Below are 21,652 nucleotides of genomic sequence, written 5' to 3'. Positions count from 1 at the left end.
CTCCCTCAGCATCTCTTCATCTCCTCAGGGTGGCTGTTTGCTCCCTTCCTTTATCAACAGCTATCCCTCCACCCACCCTTCACTTGGTTCTCTCCCTCCTTCTTAACCACTCCTCAATTGCTCTTGTTTTGTAGAAATGATAAGGCGGCAGGAGAAGGGGTCTCTGGTCACAACTGCGGTAATTGACTCTTTATGGCTCAGTTTTGTGTGGAGAGCACTCCGGTTTCGTCTGGCTTAGCAGCCTCTCTACCAGAGCCCCACAACATCGTGTCAGCCAGTGAAGGTCTGCCATTATCTACACAGGTAGACTTTCAAAGAAGCAATATGTTAGCACACATGAACAGATGGATGCTCTGTTCTACAATCTGTTCATGCTTTAGGCTTTGCTCGAGGCACACCATTGAACTCATCATAAACACACATACTGTACACTGTATGTGTTATATGCTATATGCTATAGTTTTTCATATTTTATGAAACTTAAAATCAGTATTTTATGTCAACAATAGAAGTGCATAATGTAAAGTGGTTCTAGTAGTGATGAACCCACGCTATTTAGTTCCTCTGTCATCATTCTGCTGTATGCAGAAACCACGAAAAAGATCCGCTATACCAACCCGTTCTCACTTTGGCGTGTCTATTGCGACGCACACACCTGTAACGTTACACATGATGTCCAGAAGGCCGATGTTCGTTTCCCATGCAAATCTAAAAGCAAACGCTGACATTTCATCACATGAGTCATGAGTCGTGCGGTAGTCACGTACTTAGTCAGGTTCATTTCAACGACGCTCTTTTCCTAAATCTAACTAAGTGGTTTTGCTGCCTAAACCTAACTTCCTGCGAAGATGGAAGTTTATTTTGAAAAGACGCTGTGCATGTAATGAGGTTATATGGACACACCGTCACTGAGACGTGCAAAACTGACGCTAGAAGTAAGAGTGTTATTAGACGCATTGGTGTGAAAATGCGTTGGTTGTACCAACTGTACGCTACCTGCCCAGCCCAAACAATGTTAGCAACTAGCTGATGAACGTAGTGGAGCATTTAGAAGCTAAAGAGACAGAGTTACACTGCTGTTTAAAATGTTGTTATCTCGTAACGCTACCTCAAAAGCTTTTTTCTTTCCAGTCAGATGGCTAAGAAGAGGACTTTCTCTATATTTTTGAATTGTCTGTCATGCTTTTAGGTTGTAGAAAAGTCCTCTTTACAAATAGATATTATTTTGTATGAAGGGTTTGTTAAAAAGTAAATTGTGTGTATTTGGAGAACAAAGTGCTGTACAAAGGTTCAACCAGATTGACAATTGAAAGGGTAAAAAAAGACGGAGATCCCTCTGAGCAACAGTTTAATAAGAAAAAAACGAAATTCTCAGTCATAGGTGAAAGAAATTGGAAGTTTAGCATAAAAATGTGAGCAGATTTAGATTGAAACAGGTTTCTGTTTCAGTGTTTAGTCCTCTATAATGCCTGTAACAAGCTGGAATATTAACAGGTGTGTTGCCCAAGCAAAGCTTTTTAAAAACATCACAATAGAAATAGAGGGTTAGGTTAGAGGAATTGGATATATATATATATATATAAATATACAGTATATATGTACATATATTTATATATGAATATAAAACATCCTTTGCAATAGTATTATTTCTGGTACCTATTTTATATTAACCGTTTACTCCTCACACAAAATACTAATATGTTTTCGGCACATTAGTCATTTCTTTCTTCATAGTTTTGGTCAACAACTCAAAACATTTTTTGTCCAGTTTAAGTTGACGAAAAGTCATTCGTTTTTGTCTCAATGTTTTGTCAGCTATTTTTTCATTGTATCTTGTGTCAAATGTCCTATTTAGTCATCAGATTATATCGCACATCTCAGTCTAGTCTAGCCAAAAACAATAATTTTGTCATCTTTGTCAAACTTCTTTAATTTCATATTAGATTTTATACACACCGTCCCTTTATGAGAGCCGATTAGCACTGCCCCAAAAATAGTGTTAATCAACCACACAAACCAGACTTTACGTGTCATAGTAGCACAATAGAGAGAAGAGAGAGAGAGAAAGTTGGTTATATTTCAAACTACGTTTCAGTCTTGTCATTTTTACAATATTGCATGTTGATATTGTCACAGTTAGTGTTTATTGACATCGGTGCCGTCTCGTCACCATCACATTATATTCATGTAAAAAAAGGTTCTTAACGAACTTCTTTCATCATAGTTTTCGTAAACAAAATTGTTGTGTTAAGTCTGATACTGCTGGGCTAGCGCTGTTGATTTCAGTGCTGCAGGTAAAAAGACAAACACTTCCACAGTCCGTTGAGTTGCATGGCTGTAAATGTGTTAGCATGGTGTTTGAAGATACCCCACCTTACAGATGTATAACAGGGAACACAGTGGATACTAGCTTTAAAGATTATTGAAACAATAGACTAGCTTTCAGCATTGTCAGTTGACTACAGACACACACCATCTCATAGCCCTTTTGTTCAGTCTACAACTATACACCTCTCTCTCTCTCTCTCTCTCTCTCTCTCTCTCTCTCCCTGTCCATCTGTTCTGCTGAGTCGTGCGATCAGAAGAGGGTCTATACATCACCTCTCCACCTCCCTTGGGACAACGCAGTGGAGGAGGGGAGAAAAGGAATGGGGGAGAGATGGGCCTGGTGTTTTCTCTCTCTCTCTCTCTCTCTCTCTCTCTTACACACCACCAGCAGCAGCTGTTAGCAATGACAGCGATTGGAAGGTCCTTTCTCTCTTGTTGGTGACACAAACACATCCATGTACACATTTGTCTGCCTGTCTGTTTGCATGTGTGTAAGTTGGATTCGTGTTTTAGCTCCATTAGGAAGAGACCAGCACTCTCCATTTCCTACTTTTTGAGAACGGGCTGTTATCCGACGACTGATCGATGACACACTCATAGAGGGTCACATTGACAGAGAGAGAGAGAGAGAGGGATGAAGAGACAGAAAAAGAAAGTGAGAGACGAGGAAAGCAATAGAGGAACAGTGTGTGTGTGTGTTTGTGTGTGTGTGTGTGTGTGTGTGTGTGTGTGTGAGATAGATTGATTGATTGATTGATTGATTGATTGATTGATTGATTGATTGATGGAGGGAGGGGTATCGCCAAACAAGCAGAGCAAAAGAGACAAACAGAGTGAAATGGAGAGAATTTGGAGAAACACACAGTAATGCACCGAATGTGGGAGGGAGGGAGGCAGACAGTGAGAGAGATGAGTAGAATGCAATAATGTGATAAAGCAGCTGAGGAATGGAGGTTTTTCTACACTCTGACGCTTTTAGTCCCATTTCTACTTTTTACGGCAGATTTCATCATATTACCAAAGGCCATTTTGGCTCTATTGTGGATAATAGGCTGCTGTGGAATTATTGCAGATGCTGGCTTAGATAATGGTATCTCTCTCTTGCTCTCTCTGTCTCACGCTGTCTCTGTTTCCATATTTCTGTCCCTCGCTCTGTCCCCCCTGCATTAGAGAGGGAGAGGTAAGGCAGAGGAGGTAAAGGAGGAGAGAGATTAACGGCATACAAAGATGGGCCGAGGTCGAGGGCGATGGAGATAGCTGAAGGAGCAGCGCACAGAAAGGCAGCTAAATGTGTAAGACAAAAGGAAGTAAGGATAGGTTGTGCACTCTAGATAACGTTTTCTGTGTGTGCGCTGACTGATTCCTTCTAATACAATAAGTGGACAAGAAAATTTGATTTATTCATCATTATATCCCTTCTCCAGGCCGAGTATCCAGCAGATATAAGGCCTACAGTATGTTTAAAAACAACAACCACAGGGTATATAAACAGTGTGTGTGTGTGTGTATATATATATATATATATATATATATATATATATATATATATATATATACACATACACACATACAGTATGGAGTGTATGTAAGCACACCGCTACACTGGACTATCTCACTGGAATATGGTAGGATGGAGGGAAAGAGGGGTGGAGAAATCAAGATGGAGGTAGGGCGTAGAGGATGGAAGTGGAAGGCAGTCGGATGATGTGAAGACGAGAGAAGAAGGGGAGGGAAAAGGGGGGAGAGGAAAGAGCGCCTGAAGAAATGCAGAAAGAGAGAGATGGAGGGATGGAGGGAAGGGAAGGGGGAGCCTATTGCCCCGAGACTACGGCAGAGGGAAAAGAAAAGAGAGGGAGAGAGCGAGAGCAAAAGAGTGATAGCCTTACAGCAGCACCTAATGGCTTCTCTGGAGAGAGGGAGGGAGTGAAGAGGAGGAGAAGGCATAATGAGGGTGCTATGACAGAGGCAGAGATAGATTTAGAGAGGTAGATGAGGAGGGAGAGACAAAGAGAGGTGGAGGTTATACGGCCATTCGGTAAAGATGGAGTCAAAGGAACCAGGAGGAGAGAGTGAAATAGAGGAAAGCGGTAAATGGTGAAAGGAAGGACGAAGGACGAAGGAGCAGAATGATAGCTGCTGCCGAGGCAGGGACGGATCCAGACGTTAAATGAGCTATAGAGGGAATAAAGACGGATGAGCGTAGATGTTGAAAAACAAATGTGAAACAGGTAGAAAAACAAATGAAAGCGGAGGTGAAGTAAGAAGGAAGAGGAGGAGGAGAAATAGAGAGTGAAGCACTGTCGGGCGAATGAAGCAGGTGAGAAGAGGAAGCATCAGCCCTCGGGTGAACAAAGAAGAGAGGAATAAATGGAAGATGGATGGAGTCAAAGGGTGGACAGAGAACAAGGAAGGAAGGGCGGCGTAGGGCGAAGGAGTGGCTAGATGGAGGTATATGAGAAAAAATAGAGATGACTGAGAGAACGGTGGAAAAGGAGATATTGAATGAGAGAAGGAGGGATAGATAGAGTGAGACCAAAAAGGAAGACAGGAGCACAGAGCGCGTGGTGAGACGGTGAAGGAGGACATTGAAGAGGAGGTTAATCAGAAAGATGGATGATGGCTGGATGGATAAAAAGGCAGTTTACTGTCATGAGAGGGGGGGGGGGGGGGGGAGGTATGGAGGATGGACTGATGTGTGGAACTTATCTTTACCTCCATTAAGAGCCGTGTTATAGCACTGATCACAGCTGGGAATAATTCAAACCATCTAGTTGGGAATTCTCTCCGGGAAGAGACCGAATGTGATAGCCTCCCATTCACAGTCACACACACAACAGGGCACACTCACCTCAGTGTTTGATTTCCTCTCACTCTCTATTTACTGCTATACCTCCAGCTACAAGCTTTGTACATTACCCTCAATACACATATATGTGCGCACATATATGCACAGTGGTAATAAAGCAGGTTGTGGTGTGAAAGCGCTCAGTGATGGAGAGAGAAAGAGAAAACAGAAAGAGCAGTCCACCTGCTGTTGCTCTATGTCGTCACTCAGACGTACCATTCTCAGCCACCATGATTAGATTACACAGAAATACCTCAGACACACACACACTATTCTCCTGTTTTTTAAATACAGACACACTCTCCCAGACATGTCCTCTCGCCCGTGTGCGCACGTGTGTCTTTAAGGTCTCCATGGCGACCGTTTCCAGGGTGATTTACTATAGCACCTGGTCCCTCTCAGGGTGGTACACTTGTCTGCTCGCCACAATCACTCCCCGGCCACCAATGATCTCATCCCTTTTGCTCGGCTCACACTCCCGCCTCCTCGCTTGTTGTCACGAGCGTGATTTACTCCTGTCGTCTGTCCTCTCACCGCTCGTCGTACTCCGCTGTCTGCAACCGTTTATCCCCCTCAGTAATAACATTCATAAGAGGGAAATCATGTGGAGCTAAGAGCAAAGCAACTCCTCAGAAACAGTGTCTTAACTGCTTCACTGGGTCCAAACAAACAACAGTGAGAACGATGGGCCTGAAACAATATGTAATGATTAGTTTTAGGAGTTAGATAATGAAATTTAAATAATAAATCCTCTTTTTAAATCCAGGCTATAGAACAAGACTCAGCGGCCAATTCGCAAAGAAGATATTGCGATCGCTGATAGCGCCATGAATTGCGCTTTATTTGCAACCGCTATCTGCCCTTCTCAAGGTGCGCTTCACAAAAGATGTTGCGCTAATGATATTTCAGCGTAAACGGGCCCATAAAGTTGTGCAGCTGCAATTTTCCCCAGTGATTACACAATTTATGTTTGTCTTATTTGCACAGGCTTAGCTGCACTCTTTTTGTGAACTGCCCCTCAGACTCTATGACTATACTATACTCGGACACAGTGGTGCTTTGAGCTAAATGCTAACTTTGCAAACTTAGCAACTTGCACACATTCTCACAATGACAGAGGTAACATGCAGATGTTTAGCAGGTATATTGCTTTCCATGTACACCATCATAGTTTTGCGTGTTAGCACGATAACATGATTTCATTTTACTGTTCATGTTCATAAAGATATTGAACAAATTCACATTTTTAATCAGGGACTATCCAGGGATAAATGTTGCAAATTAGTTTTGTGTCATCAGTCTATAGAGTGAATATGAAATGCTTACTATGTCTGTAACTATAAAGACAAACATGGATAACACCTCTTTGTTTGGGTAAATTGTAATTTTAGGAATGTCATGCTACATGATTGCAAAAACAAACTGACATTCCAGGCTCTGTGCTGTCTGTGGGTGGCATCCCGTGTATGTCGAGAAATGCCTTGTTCAGAGTTACTGTGAGTCTGTTAAGCACAGTGCCTCCACACAGCTACAGGGATTCATTTACTTAAATTGATCCCCTCCTGCATGCCGACATGCATTTCACAGCATCCCTGCATGGCAACATGTTTGTTCATATATGGTTAAAGGATGATCTCAAGAAAACCTGTTAACCCAGTCTATTGTTTTTGAGAAGTAAGGGGTTATGTGCATTGCCCTTTAAATCCTATATGTGTGTGTGTGTGTGTGTGTGTGTGTGTGTGTGTGTGTGTGTGTGTGTGTGTGTGTGTGTGTGTGTGTGTGTGTGTGTGTGTGTGTGTGTGTGTGTGTGTGTGTGTGTGTGTGTGTGTGTGTGTGTGTGTGTGAGTGAGTGCGAGAGAGACATTCAGAAATAGGCCAGTTAGGGTTTAGAGCAGAGAGATGTTAAGAGATTAAACAGACCTCTGTGGGGAGCAAGACTCCTCTCCAGCAGTTTAAATATAACTCTCTTCAGGGACTAACTGTGTGTGTGTATTTGAGGGGGTGGGGTTTGAGTAGGTGTGTGGATGTGTTCGACACAACTGGTGGCTAGGAATCAAACCACTGGCTTTTGACTAGCAGCTATCCTTGTTACTGTGTGTGTAAGTCTGTGTGCGTGTATGTGTGCGTGTGTGTGTCAAAGTGATGTCTTCTTTACCTTTGGCGCTGGGGGGATAGTTTGATACTGTGAGGTCTGGCTCCACCATCTGCTGTGTGTATGTGTTTAGCATGTACATGTGTCGTTATGGTTGTGTGTCAGGTGCTGCATACTTATGTTTTAACCATGCGCTCTGATACACAACACATGTTTGTTTGTTTTCTTCGATAACAAATACTTTATGCTTCAACTCGACATCAGCACAGACAAACTGAGAATGTATGCTGACTCATGTCCTGTCATCTTAGTAGATGACTTAAAGGTATACTATCTAACATTTACGTATGAAATGTCTTAAAACGACTAGACATTTGTTATATGTTTTGTTGATTTGTGTACTTTCACAAATATTTCCAAACCTGGAGAAATCTATAATTTTGTTCAAGGTAACTGTGTTTTATTTAGTCACCTGTTAATGGCGTCATATGTCCTTTATTCCCTCAAGTTGCTCTAACTTCCGGATGATATGTCAGCGAGTGAAGCAAGTCAACTCTCTTGTTTACCGTTGAATTGAATTGAATTTGCCACATACCGTTAGCTACAGTAGCTGTATGGGTAGTCGACTCATCTAATGTAATGTTACATTAGGTGCAAGTTATCTACTACTTGTGGCTATTTCATTACAATGCAATGACATAACAAGAATAACTGACTGAAAGTAACGTGAATAAAACTTTAATACATTACATCATCCGTGAACATGATTTCAGCCTGAGTCACGTAAGATTTTCATCAACAATGGTGGTGGTTTAACAATAAAGACAACAACTCCCATGATCCATCGCTGCTTCACAACTTCATCAAAGTACATCTTTTGTTTTTGTTTTAATTACGGCGATTGCATGAGAGTCGATGGAGCACAACCGGTTAATACCATTTTCACAGATGTCATGAAGTAAAACTATTAAACTATGTGATTATGTAAAGTGGCTGCTTTGTATTGTTGAGTATGGTACTATAGATTGTGTATTATATAATCTACAATACTGTATACTGTAGCGGTAGCTTGCCCCTCCCTCTATGCATTGACAAATATAACCATGACAGCCTTTATATTCGTCTTTTTATTCATCCTACATACATCAATACTTGCTATCTACACATTTATTGATTCCGGCTGGATGTCAATGCTGAAACTACATTCCAGCTCACACTTTCTGTGAGACGAGCCGTCCGATTCTTACCAGTGTCTTTCAAAGCATTTTGATTTGCATATTTCTACAGACGTCACCAGCAGGGTCAGAGTGCGAGGTCAACCAGTGTGAAGCTCAAGGACATTCAGACGCTGATTAGCGCGAGCTGTGAATGAGATGTGAACCTGTGACCTTCCATCTTTAGCTCACTCCATGCATCTGTCTCACAAACCAGCAGCTGCTGCAACATCCAGCAAACTTCCAAATGCAGAATCCCCAAAAAAGAACACAGACAGATGTACTTCCTGTTCACTTTCTCGGTCTGATGGCAGCCGTAGTCTGCGTAAGAGTCTAATGAAGCATCCCCTCATCCATCCAGCCCTCACTCTCTGTTTCCTCTCTGCTCTCCTCTTCACACCCCCCCCCCCCCCCCCCCCTTTCTTCTCTTACACAAGTGGGTGACAGATGTGAGCCACTCTGGAGAGCACACAGACACCCAGCACTCTGCTGCCGGGCGCCGCTGCTCTTAGTGTGTGTGTGTGTGTGTGTGTGTGTGTGTGTGTGTGTGTGTGTGTGTGTGTGTGTGTGTGTGTGTGTGTGTGTGTGTGTGTGTGTGTGTGTGTGTGTGTGTGTGTGCGCGTGTGTGTGCGTGTGTGCGCACGCATGATGTGCAGTTGTGTTTCACCGAAAGCCTTTATGCATGAACTGTAAGGCATCATGTAGTGCTGTAGTAGTCTGTCCATCTGTGTTTGTCTTTGGTTTCTGAATGTGGTTGCTGTATTGTGTGCGTGTGTGTGTCAGGCTGAACATTGCTGTGTGTTAAACACATACACACATCGAATAAAGTAGACACTCATTTCTGCTCCATGAGACATAGGAATGAAATGGACAATCTCTCACACTATTTCTTCCCCCACCCTCTCACTTACACACATGCACACACACATTTCCGCTCACTTCACGTGTAATGTAATCACCTGGGCTCTCCATGCTTCCTAACTCAATAACGCTGACAGCCTCCACCACACACATGCGCGCGCACACACACAAACAAACACACACGCATACGTCCTCCGGAACAACCTGTGATACATTCACCTCTCCTTTCATTTTATCCGCTCTGATCCTTCCTGCTTCAAACTGATCTATTTTACAATTTGTAGTAGCTGATGCAGTTTCAAACTCTGTTTCTCTGTTCCTCCTGTAGTCAGGAGCAAACCACTGAGTCTCATTAGCTGCTGACCCATTTCTGTTGAAGAGCAAGGAACTCGGGACTGACTCGAGCCAGTCTAAGATGCCGGAACGAAGCGTCTGGGGGGGCGGACGGAGAAACAGAGGCAAAGACAGACGATACTGTAGATGCTCTTTGTTACATTATTCAACAACAGCCATGAGTTAGGACAGAGAGAATCAAAGATGTACTGATAAACCCAGAAAGAAGAGGTTGAAAGCCAAAGTAAAATTGGAGGATAAATGTGAGTCTGTTTGTGGAGGGTGACCAAGCACGGTGGCCATAACCGCTCCTCCAAGCGCCATCTGCTCCTCGCCGCAGCAACTGTTGCCAGGGTACCTGCTCTCCTCCCCTATAGCCCACCTTTCACTCCTCCTCTTTTGGCTCGTCACCTCCTCGTTTCCTCCTCTTTTTTTCTCCCACAACAAGATTTCCTCTCCTTTTCCCCTCTTTTTTTCAAATTCTACCTTCTCTCTTTCCTCACACATGTTCTTTTCTTTTCCCTTCAATTAATTTGAGGATACCTGCTTTCTATTCAAGTTTTATTGGCGTGACATTCAATTCAGTGTATATTAGCAACGCTTCAGCAAATTACTAATATCACTGAAGTACTAGTGATCCTTTCCCTCATGTGCTTCTCTCTTTTGCATGCCTTTATTTAACTATATACAGAGTATACATGCTTTAGTTTTAGTCATTTCTTCAGCTATAACTGCTAATCTGCTACTACACGGCAACACACACACACACCACCTCCACCAAAATCTTTAATTCTCTCAGACTTTCCCCCTCCTCCTTCCTTTGAAATCCATCTCTCTTCCGTTCCTTCGTTCCCTGGCAATTGTGCGGACATGACTCAGGGCCCCCTGTCTACAGAGAGGAAGAGAGAGAACCAGAGAAAGAGTGGAGAAAGGAGTTTGATGGTGGGGTGTTTAGAGGGAAGGGAAGAAAAGAGTGAGTGGGGGAGAGGGAGAGATCGTAGATCAGAACCGTCATGATTGAGCCATCTGCTGAGAGGAGGCCAGTGAGACTCAAACACACACACACACACACACACACACGTGCATGCTTAAAGATCACCACTGCCACCCGTTGGTCATTTTCTGACACTACGCCTCCTCTTTCCCCTCTCTGCTCCTTTCTTACACCGTCTCACTGCCGTCCGGTAAGAACATGCCAACCGGAGATGAGACACGTAGCTCTGAACATCGATCAGTCTGGTCTGGCTGTCTGGTGAGCCAGTCTTAAGCAGCCGATTCTGTTTGCTCCACGGGGTTTTTTGTGCTCTAATATATGAGGTTTATCTCCACCTAACTCCTTTCTAAGAAAAGCGGAGCCTCAATACGGATTATGAGGCTTTGGCTCTTTCAAAACATATTGAGTATAGTGATGTGTTACAGACTCTTGCCAATGCTACGATGCGCTGCTGTAATCCCGCTTTTGCTGTTTCATTCTTGTTTGTTCTTTCCCTGCAGTTAAATGTGATTTGTTGTACACTGTCTGTTCCTCTGTGTGGCTGTGTGTGTTGTTGCATTTTTACGTGTGCAAACACTCTTTACTGGCATGAATTGTTCTTTCTTCTCCTCTTTTACTGCCGGCAGGCCTAAACGATGTCCAGTCTCGTTCAGCTGTCTAACCTTTAATAGATTCATAAACGCTCCCCTCCCATTGGCCAGAGCAGGCCATTTCATCCTATTAGAGATTAGCATATGGCTGAGTGGAGGAGGAAGTGCTCTTTATATGCTAATGAGGAGATAATGTATGCAGCGAGGACCAACCAATGTCCCATTGGGAGGACTCAGGGTGGCCTGACGAGCTGAATCTTGAGGCAGTCCTGTCTTTATCTTGTATTTCACTCTCATTCACAGACAGCTGGATTGTGTTTTTGTGAGTTATCATACAGCATAATGGCTCCGTACGGTTGTATGCCTAAATCAGACCGTGCAACGGTGTCACTGTGGATGGCAACAATGCTGGGAGTGTTCTGAATATGCATTCTCTCTGTACCTGATCTCATTGTGAGCCATTCACTTGCGATAAAGAGCAGTAACAAAGGCACTGAAAAGGAGGTTTAAATAGTTTGAAATGGTTTTGTTTGGTTTTAGCCTTTAGCCTTCCACTAATGGAGATAAGAGTGGTGTCAATCTTCTCCCATAACTCTTGGCAATAAATCAAATGAGTGTATATCCCAACATGTTTATCTATTCCTTTGACTTGCTTTCTTGATAAGTGATTGTTCAACAGTCCATCTGACCCATCTGTCGCTACAGGAACAAGGTGTGGTGGGAATGTCACGACCACCAGGAGCCATCCCACCTCCTCACCCTGTTGGGGGCGTGGCCTCAGGGGTGGGCCCCAACCAGGGGTCAGGACCACCTCCGGGTTACGTGGGCAACCAGCAGCAAGCAGCCATGATGAAACAGATGATGGCGATGGAGCAGGAAAAGAGGGCGCAGATGCAAATGATGGAGCAGCAAAAACAGCAGCTCTTCAGAGAGCAGAGACAACAGCAGCAGCAGCAACTACTGGCCGAGCAGGTGAGTGTTTTTAAATCAGTGCGCTCATAGCATAATGGTAGTGTGATGGTGTGGTGATCAAACAAAACGGATAGGCCTCATGCATTCATTTCTAATTTTGTTTGTTCATACATTCCTGTATATGTGTCTGTCTGCAGCTCTAACAAGAGCAGCTCATCCGCTCCTCTTCCTTACTGTTGTCTGGTTGCATGTATAATTACCCTCAACCAGCCCCCTCTTCACCACTTTCTTTTCATCTCTGCTACGTGTGTGTGTGCATGTGCATGTGTGTGTTCTTGCCACATGCCGCCTGCTGTGATAATGTGGTGTTTTCTTTTTATTTCTCTCTCTGTGAGGGAATCAAGTGTTAAAGAGTTCTGAACTCTGGAGTCACCACCCACTATGTTGGTTTTAATTGGATCTGCAAAAACATACACAGACACACAAATATAGGTGTCTGAAAGGAAACACGTCCTGCTGGGGTTCAGTGTATGTTGCTAAATGGATATCATACCATTTAAATGAGCAACACCTTCTGCTTTCCAGGCACACATTCAGTTTTTTCCATTTCATTTTCTATACCTGCACCACAATTATGGCTACGATAGAGCATCAGGGCTGCCTTACGTTTCCTGTTTCATTATTATTTGTGTAAGAGAGCATCATGCAGATACTGTACACTCATCTAGTCCTGAAAGCACAGCTCTGTCTCTCTACTATACCAAACATCTGTCTCTACTGTACCAAACATATGTCTCACTTCTACTGTATCAAAACATCTGTTTGGGGCGACCGTGGCTCACTGGGTTAAGAGGGTTGTCTGGGAACTGGAAGGTCAACGGTTCGATCCTCGACTGGGACGTGTCACGTGTCGAAGTGTACCTGAGCAATACACTGAACCCCAGGCTCCCCGGGCGCCATTGGCAGCCCACTGCTCCCTATATACAGGGATGGGTCAAATGCAGAGACAAATTTCCTCCTTAAAGGGATCAATATAGTATAATTAATTAAAATTAAAAAAAAAAAATCTGTATGGACCAAACATCTGTCTCACCTCTACTGTACCAAACATCTGTCTCTACTGTGCCAAACATCTGTCTTAACCCTACTGTACCAAACATCTGTCTTAACCCTACTGTACCAAACATCTGTCTTAACCCTACTGTACCAAACATCGGTCTTACCTCTACTGTACCAAACATCTGTCTCTACTGTACCAAACATCTGTCTTAACCCTACTGTACCAAACATCGGTCTTACCTCTACTGTAGCAAACATCGGTCTTAACCCTACTGTACCAAACATCCATCTATACTGTACCTAAAATATGTCTCAACTCTACTGTATCAAAACATCTGTATGGACTAAACATCTGTCACACCTCTACTGTACCAAACATTGGTCGGTCTTTACTGTACCAAACATCTGTCTTAACCCTACTGTATCAAACATCTGTCTTAATCCTACTGTACCAAACATCGGTCTTACCTCTACTGTAGCAAACATCCATCTCTACTGTACCTAACATGTCTCATCTCTACTTCTGTATGGACCAAAACATCTATCACATCTCTACTGTACCAAACATCCGTCAAAACTATACCACACATCTGTGTCAACTAAACCAAACATCTGTCTCACCTCTACTGCACAAAACATCTGTCTCTACTGTATGACACATCTGTCTTAATGTATATCTACCAATATCATTTATACTAGACTAATGATTTAAATGAATTATCATCTATCAAAATTAAAAGTGAATGATTCGTAGTATTTGATGATAACAAATCAGGCAAATATGTTTGCCCACAATTAATCTCAAGTGACCAAAAGCCTGGTTTTGTTGTTATATACTAGCTCTGGAGCTAAGACTTCAGTGTGCATTTTGTTCAGAAAATCTGTTTTGTTTAACTGTTCTTTCTGTGTGACCCTTTTTCATGTCTATATCCCATTATGATACCAAATCCTGAATTCATGAAATAGATATGAAGGCATGTAACTCATTGCTAATCTCAACAATTGTGTGTGTGTGTGTGTGTGTGTGTGTGTGTGTGTGTGTGTGTGTGTGTGTGTGTGTGTGTGTGTGTGTGTGTGTGTGTGTGTGTGTGTGTGTGTGTGTGTGTGTGTGTGTGTGTGTGTGTGTGTGTGTGTGTGTGTGTAGCTCCAGCAGCAGCAGCATCTCCCCAGACAGATGGGGCAAGGCCAGAGGAATCCATACCCCCAAGTCAATCAGTACCAAGGTGAGACACACAAACATGTATCCATTTTGTCTGTGCAACAAAGCACACAAGTTGTGCAAAAACCAAAGAATAGGCAGCACCCCAATAGATTTTCTAATAAACAAGGCAATATCTGACCTAAATTCTTCAGCATTTTATTGATGGTCGCATTAGGAAATGCATTTTTGTCAATCAGTTTTTAGTTACACGAACAAATAGCACATGCACACTTGGTCTGCAACGAGTATGGTATACATGGTTGAGAGCCAAGACGTTTAACAGATTTTACAGTTCACTCTCTGACATATTCAGAAACAGACACTTAAAAACATGTATGCAAACATCAGTTGATCTCTTCCTCTCTCTGTCTCTCTCTCTGTCTCTCTCTGTCTGTCTTGTCTCTCTCTCTCTCTCTGTCTGTTTCTCTCTCTCTCTCTCTGTCTGTTTCTCTCCTCTTTCTCGCTCCCTATGAAAAAAAAAAAAAAAAAATAGAATATTCGTGCTCTGCCTGTTACCACGGCAACTTGTCTGTCCTGGATCCCCCAGAGTTCCGGTGAAGTCAGAGAGATGGATGAGAGAAGGGAAGTGGGAGAGGGGGAGAAAGGGGGAGGCTGGCAACAAGAGGAATAGGTAGATGATCCGGTAGGTAGAAGGAGAGATTGGGAACAAAAAGAAAGAGAGAGAGGAAGATGAGTGGGTGAGAGGATGATGGAGAGATGAAGATAAATACAGCGAGCGAGAAGGAGAGTCAAGTCGAAAACCATTTATAGCCACAAGAGAGTATGTCTGCAAGTCTAGGAGATAATATGGAAAAGAAGAGGGGGCTTCAGCATTCAAATCTGGGCTACAAAGTTATCGTTGTTCAGCTATCCAGCAGTGTGTCAGTGATTTTAAAAGCAATGATTGCGCTAGCATCACCTGCAATCAGAACGCAATTATACTCACAAAACTTACATATGAACATAAAGTTATATGTGGCTATTGTGTACTTACTTACGAGTCTGGAGTGTGTGATACTCTTCGTTCTGACCCTCTGTTACTGTTCCAGTCCAAACTGTGAGGTGAGGGATTAGTGGAATGATGTCAGACGTTTATTAGAGGATTCAAAGCCATTTCCACGCTAGCAGACTTCCTCAGCTCTGCCACTACCCAGGTTCTGAAAGGAAAGAAATGTGGAAGTGAGTGAGTGAAATGCTGGCTGTGTTAAGTTTTATTTTAGCGTTTAACTAAATTGGGAGGGAAAAATTTGTCTTCAAAGTAAACAGGTTGTCACAAAACATAAATCTTTGCCTCAGCACTGACTTATCAGTCTTACATGCTATTTGGTGATTTAAGTGGATCTCGTGTACATGCTTTAAAGCTGTTTCATGAAAGTCCAAGCTCCTTTGTGATTTCTGCCTCCATATGCATGTTTTACTCTTTTCCACCTCCATTGTCTCTGTTCTCTGGTTTCAACTCCTCTGGTTCTTCTCTCCTAGGTCCTCCTCAGGATCTGGCATCCAGAAGCCAGGCTCTCCAGAACATTCGGGCCGCCCGTCTCCTACAACAGCAGCAGCAGAACCAGCAGCAGATGGTCCAGATGAGTTCTGTTCAAGGACAGGGGGGCTCTGTGGGACCCCAAACTGACATGGGCTTACCCTACGGCAACCAGGGGTCCAACCAGGGTTCCTTGTATGGGCTCAACCCCTCCATGAGTCAAATGATCCACCAGCAGCAGCACCAGAGCCAAAGTGTCCAAGCCTCCATGGGTCTTCCACCACAGCACAACCCCGCCGGAGGGCCGCCCCGGCAAGCAGGTGCAGGTCCTGGGGTTGGAGGTATGCCTGGAGGCCCCGGAGGTGGTGGAGCTGGAGGATATGGAGCACAGGGGATGTTAATGAACTCCATGACCCAGCAACCCCTCAAAGGCCCTCCCAAAGCCCAAGCACAGAGACTGCAAAGCATGCTGGGAGCAGGAGGAGGAGGCGGTGCAATGGCGGCGGGTGGCTGGCCGCAGCAGCAAGGACAGAGTCTGCAGGCCATGGGGGGAGGAATCGGAAGGACTACAGGGGGAGGGGGAGGAGACATGGTAGGGTTCAGCTCCACGCAGGGTTATGGGATGCAGCCGGGTCAACCCCCGCGCATGACCAAGCAACACTTTCAGGGTCCGGGCCAGGGTATGAGCCAGGGAATGGACCCCAGAGTAGGCAACCCAGCGGCCGGTATGGCAGGCCCAATGATGGGCCCTCACATGGGCGGTCAGCCCAGGACCAACCAGCCCCGGCCCATGGTCATGAACCAGGGAATGAACCAGGGGATGATGGGCCAGGGGATGACTGGGATGGGGGTATTCGGGCCGGGCTCTGGGGGGCCGGGAATAGGGGCAGGGGGAGGAGGAGGTGGACCCTATGGACCAGGGGGAGTCGGGGTTGGAGGTCAGCCACCAGGCTACCAGAGGACAGCCAATCAGGACATGTCATCCTATGGATATGGGGGCGGGCCCTCGGGGGGAGGAGCCTTCGGATTGGGCGATGGCTCAGGGGCGGAGCTAGACTCAAGCGATGGTTGGATGGAGGAGTTCTTCCCTAACCAATAGCCAACGGGGAAACTGGAGATGAGTTTTTACTGTATGAACTAAACATTAAAGTGGGACAAATGTTAAAACCTGAGAAAGTAAAACAAAAAGGATGACATGATATGGACTGGCATGTTTTGTTTTTTGTAAAACATGAGCAAGGTTATAAATGAGTTCTTGTGTTATGGTTAGTGTGTGTGTGTGCGTGTGATGGAGAGAGTGAACATTATGTCTCGTGCATTTAAATGAAAACCCAATATAGAGATTAAGAAGTGTGTTTCATTAGTTTCCCTTTTTTCTCCACGGAATGAATTTTTCTCATGTTCAAGTGTTTGAAAGCGAGCCTCGTTTACACAGCAGCGCTTTGAGCCTGAGCTTCAGCAGGGGCTGATTGAACACCGCTGACTGATGAAGGGGAAGGAAGACATGTTCTCAAGACAGCAATTTATTTGTGTTTGTGTGCTTGTGCCACCCAGCTCAGTGCTTCAGATCTCTCAACTATGTGAGGAGCTGAAGGGAGGAGAAAGCACTCTCAGCGCTCCAATTTCCTCCCTTAGATTTGTGCCCCCCATATCCATAACACACACACACACACGCACAAATCTGTCGCCTTCACGCTCTCTTCACTTGATCTCTCTCTCTCTCTCTCTCTCCCTCTCATCCTCCTTCACTCTCTCTCCTCCGGTCTTTCCCACCCTCTCTCCAGAGACTCGTTCCTCGCTCTCAACACTCCTTTCTCTGTTTAAATTCTGAACATCACAACAGAACAAATGATGTTCCTCTACTGTGCCACACAAGCGCACTCCGTCCTCCAGTGCTTTTGCTAGGCAACGGACCTGGGTGGTGTTTTTTGGGGGGTTTCATTTCCTGCGCGTGGCTGTGGATGACGGGTAGGCATGCAGAGGAAGACAAAGAGAGTGGAAAGCAGAGAAAGGGGGAGAGAATAGGCAGCTAAAGCAAGCACTTGGACTCAAAAGCTCATGCACACACACACATACAGACAAATAAACATCAGCCTGGGAGGGTGAGCGAATGTGTGAGAGACAGCTAACGGAGCTAATATTGCATTAAACACTCTGCCTGTGTGGCACAAACCACATCACATGCAGCAGGCTGACACAAAGTAAAGCGATTGCTGGGCACTGAATGTATTCAAGCACCACAAGTGACTTCTTCTTTTTAAGGAAAAAAAAGCTCATTGAAAGCCCACCCACACATTTTGTTTGTTGCTTGTTTTATCTCTAACAATGATGCTGGTTGTGTCTTTGTCAATTAAAAGAAAAAAAAAGAAAAGAAAAAAAACGGAAAAGTTAGCCTTCTTTTAGTTTGTGTTGTCTTTTGAAAATTTGTTTGTCCTCCCGTCTTGCTGCACAACCTTCCCTCGCATTGTGACACAGCTGGTTGTCAATCACCGTAGCCCTGCTTTACATCGTGGCTTCTCTTGTACTGCAGCTGTAAAACGCCCTCGCTCCAAACTAGAACGTAACTGTGCTATACTGTAACACTACTGTGAAGAAATACGAGTTCTCCCCTTCCAGCGCTTTACAAGAAAAATGAACCACTGCTAAGCCTTGAGTTTGTTTTGTAGACAGTAGAAAAACTTCAGACAGCTGATTGAGCCTAAAGGGTGACGACGGTTAGCGCCAGTTAGCATCAAAACAATCAGTATTATCACTGAAGTCAGTGTCTCCCCGTCTTTGAGCTTACTTCAGTAAACTTTAGGCTTCAGGCCTTATAGATTTCATTCATCAACAACAAGCTGTCCACTCTTCTGCCCTAATGGTTGCATAATAAATATGTGTTTTAATACTGTAGTCATTGGTAAGACAACACCATACTTCTCTAACTGTTTTGTAATCTCGGTTAAAAGATGAGTGAACGCGTGTTTGTACTTGCATTACTTTGTATTTAGCTCATCAGAGTGAAAGTTTGGCGGATGATGCTGTAATCAACAAACCAAAAAGCCTTCTTCTCTGTAAACTATCTCCTTGCCATCAAAACATTTGTCCTCATGGTCGTTGATGTTGTATAATCCAACCCTTTAAATACAAATTGTAACCACCACGCCCATCGTCCTCTAAGCGTTGCTGCATTTGGTAGCACCCACGGGTTTTGTCACGTTTGGGGAGTAGAAAGTCCTCAGTCTCACTGTGTGGAGTCTGTAGGTCAACAACAGGCAGACGTTTAGGGATGTAGCGTTCCCCACTTTCATCAGGGGGAGATGGTGAAATATATAACAACTCTTTGTCAGTGTCTAGATAAACTCTTGGATTGTTTGAGCCTTCCTTGTGCAGGAAATGCAGTCGAGCTCTCACCGCTTCAATGGCTCCACTGCTCATGCTTCCAAAACTTTGATACCGCTCCAGTGCTCCAGGCCGGCTCAAATTAAATTTCAGTGTCAGACCAGTAAAATGGAGGCGGTGTGTAGGAAAACACCTGAGGTTTACCTCTCCAGACAGGAGGCAGGACGGTAGGGAAACACTTCTGGGTCAGTGTTAAGGTCACAGCCTTTGTGACCTTTTTGTCTTCAAAGTAGGGTTCATGATATGGTTTGAAATCCCTTCAGGAAGAGAATAGAAGCTTCCTCCAAATATCATTATGTACCGGGACCAAGTCTGTAGACAACATTTTAACAAAAATTGTTGTTGTTGATATTCTTTGTTGTTGTTTTTTATTTGTTGTTTTTTACTGGTGCTGACATATATGTGATTATGAGAAAAAGTATATAAAAGATGATGGCTATTTGTAAATATGTTTTTACAGGTTTAAATACACCAGATAATACAGTCTCTACTCTGTAAAGAATTTACTGTTTGTTAAAAAATAGAGAAGTATTTTTATTTTGAAGTTTTTTGGTTTCACGTTTAACCCATCTGAGCTATGCCATTGCACTTCAGACAATGTCTTACTACTAATTTGTATTGTAAACCTCTCTTTTTTGGAATTTTTTTCATTTGTTTTTTCTAGTTTGAGATTTGACTGTTCTAAAGCAGTGCTTATTTCTTTTTATCCTGTACAGAATTCTGAAATGTTAACAAAAGAGAATTACAAAAGACCTTTTTTTTTTTTTCTTTTTTTTTCAAAAAGATACAATAAAGAGAGACTGTTCTCGCTGATCATATTAAATGAAAGTTTCTGTTATTTATTGGGTTCATTTTTTAAATGCAGACATAAGACCACGACTGTGCCCCAAAAGACAAAGTCAAAAATGAATACATAAAAAATATACATGAAGTTCGCAACTAAATGCTGACAAAGTTGGCCAGCCAGCTACTGAAAGCTTTTAGTTTAGTTTAACATGAAAAGAAAACATATTAAATCACACACATATACAATATGTCAAGGATGACACATTATTTTATTTGTTTATTTATTTTGCAGGGACAATGCACACCAAAGTCAAACTGTAAGTTAGCCAGAGAGGCTAGTTTTCATCTGCTGTCCCCAGCCAGATGTTTGCAGGCAGCCTAAAATTACAAAATTTCAAATTAAAATGGAATTAAAATTCATAGATAAACAGACAGTAACATATAGACAAAACCAATACACATACAGTATAAGCAAAAGAAAAGTGTACGACACTAGAGCAGAGCAGACATAACAGGCTGCAGCATGCGTCAAGCAAAACAAACCCACCTAACGTACAAGCACATATATAACACTGAGGCACATAACATACACAGCAAAATGGAAAATAGCAACACTGAACAAGACAAAAGCACAGACAGCACATCAATGATTACACACCTGATTGGCGTGAAAGATAGATGGAGAGTGTAGGTAACTTTGTTAGCCTTCTGGCTAAAATGCTTTAGCTAGCTGTTACAAGATTTTAGACAGTGATGCTATACAGCAGTATAGCACAATATGTGGATGATTAACAATACATTGCACTGGCAGTTGTAGTTTTATGACAAAAGTTAGATTGAACAGGTATCTTGCCAAAGAGCTTGCTGGTGATCTCTGTGTTTAGCCACCAATGTTTTTAGTTAAGCTAGCCTGCCACACATCCCTCTGCAGTGATCATACACAAACAAACACGCAAACCCTGGACCAATCACTGATCTGTACATGCATGGACACGGCCATCTTGTGATTCAAAGGAAAGTAAGATTTTATTTATTTATTTGAAATTTCAATGCAATTTCATCGATTGGTTCGTGGTTATTGTTCATTTCGGGGCTCCATGCACAACAACACTTTGTCCACGAATACACAACAACATCAATATTACCCAGTTAGCTGACGAGAGAGTTGTTTCATTTCAGGGTCGCAAGACTGACGGAGACAAATGCACACACATTCATGTAGCGCCTAAAACCAGACTGACTAACTGCTGTAGTAATGTTTTGTCTAACAGCCCTGATTTGCATAATTAGACTTGCATATGCTAAAGAGCAGAGCCTTAATTCTGTCTGGCAGTAATAGCGACGATGAATCATGGACTCCCTGATGGTGTCAGCAGACAGACAGACAGACAGACAGACAGACAGACCATACGCAGGGCCGGGACCTTTTTGTTGTAATTCATCTTTTCCGCCCCTCTCAAACTCACTTCTCCTCATCCTCAGTCAGCCACACCCCCTTTTCCTGATCTCTCCTCTTCATCATGACCACCTTCCTCTACCTTTTCTCCTCACATTCCTGCTACATCTTTCCTTTCTCCTC

At 43.5% G+C, this 21,652-nt stretch overlaps 1 protein-coding gene across 1 annotated transcript in view; it reads left to right on the top strand.

The window, feature by feature from the left end:
* The window catches only part of maml3 (mastermind-like transcriptional coactivator 3), a 102,449-nt gene extending 82,200 nt beyond the window's left edge, over positions 1 to 20,249 (top strand). The window contains exons 4-6 of the mRNA XM_076091118.1: positions 11,963 to 12,229; positions 14,373 to 14,451; positions 15,909 to 20,249. Coding sequence (XP_075947233.1) covers positions 11,963 to 12,229; positions 14,373 to 14,451; positions 15,909 to 17,005 — 1,443 coding nt within the window. The 3' untranslated portion in view covers positions 17,006 to 20,249. The remainder of the gene's footprint in view (positions 1 to 11,962; positions 12,230 to 14,372; positions 14,452 to 15,908) is intronic.
* Positions 20,250 to 21,652: the final 1,403 nt, after the last annotated feature.

Source organism: Anarhichas minor, unplaced genomic scaffold (assembly GCF_050575085.1).
Source record: "Anarhichas minor isolate MPS153535 unplaced genomic scaffold, ASM5057508v1 ptg000014l, whole genome shotgun sequence".
Lineage (NCBI taxonomy): Eukaryota > Metazoa > Chordata > Actinopteri > Perciformes > Anarhichadidae > Anarhichas > Anarhichas minor.
Note: the sequence above shows the minus strand (reverse complement) of the source record. Positions and strands in the feature narration are given on the sequence as shown.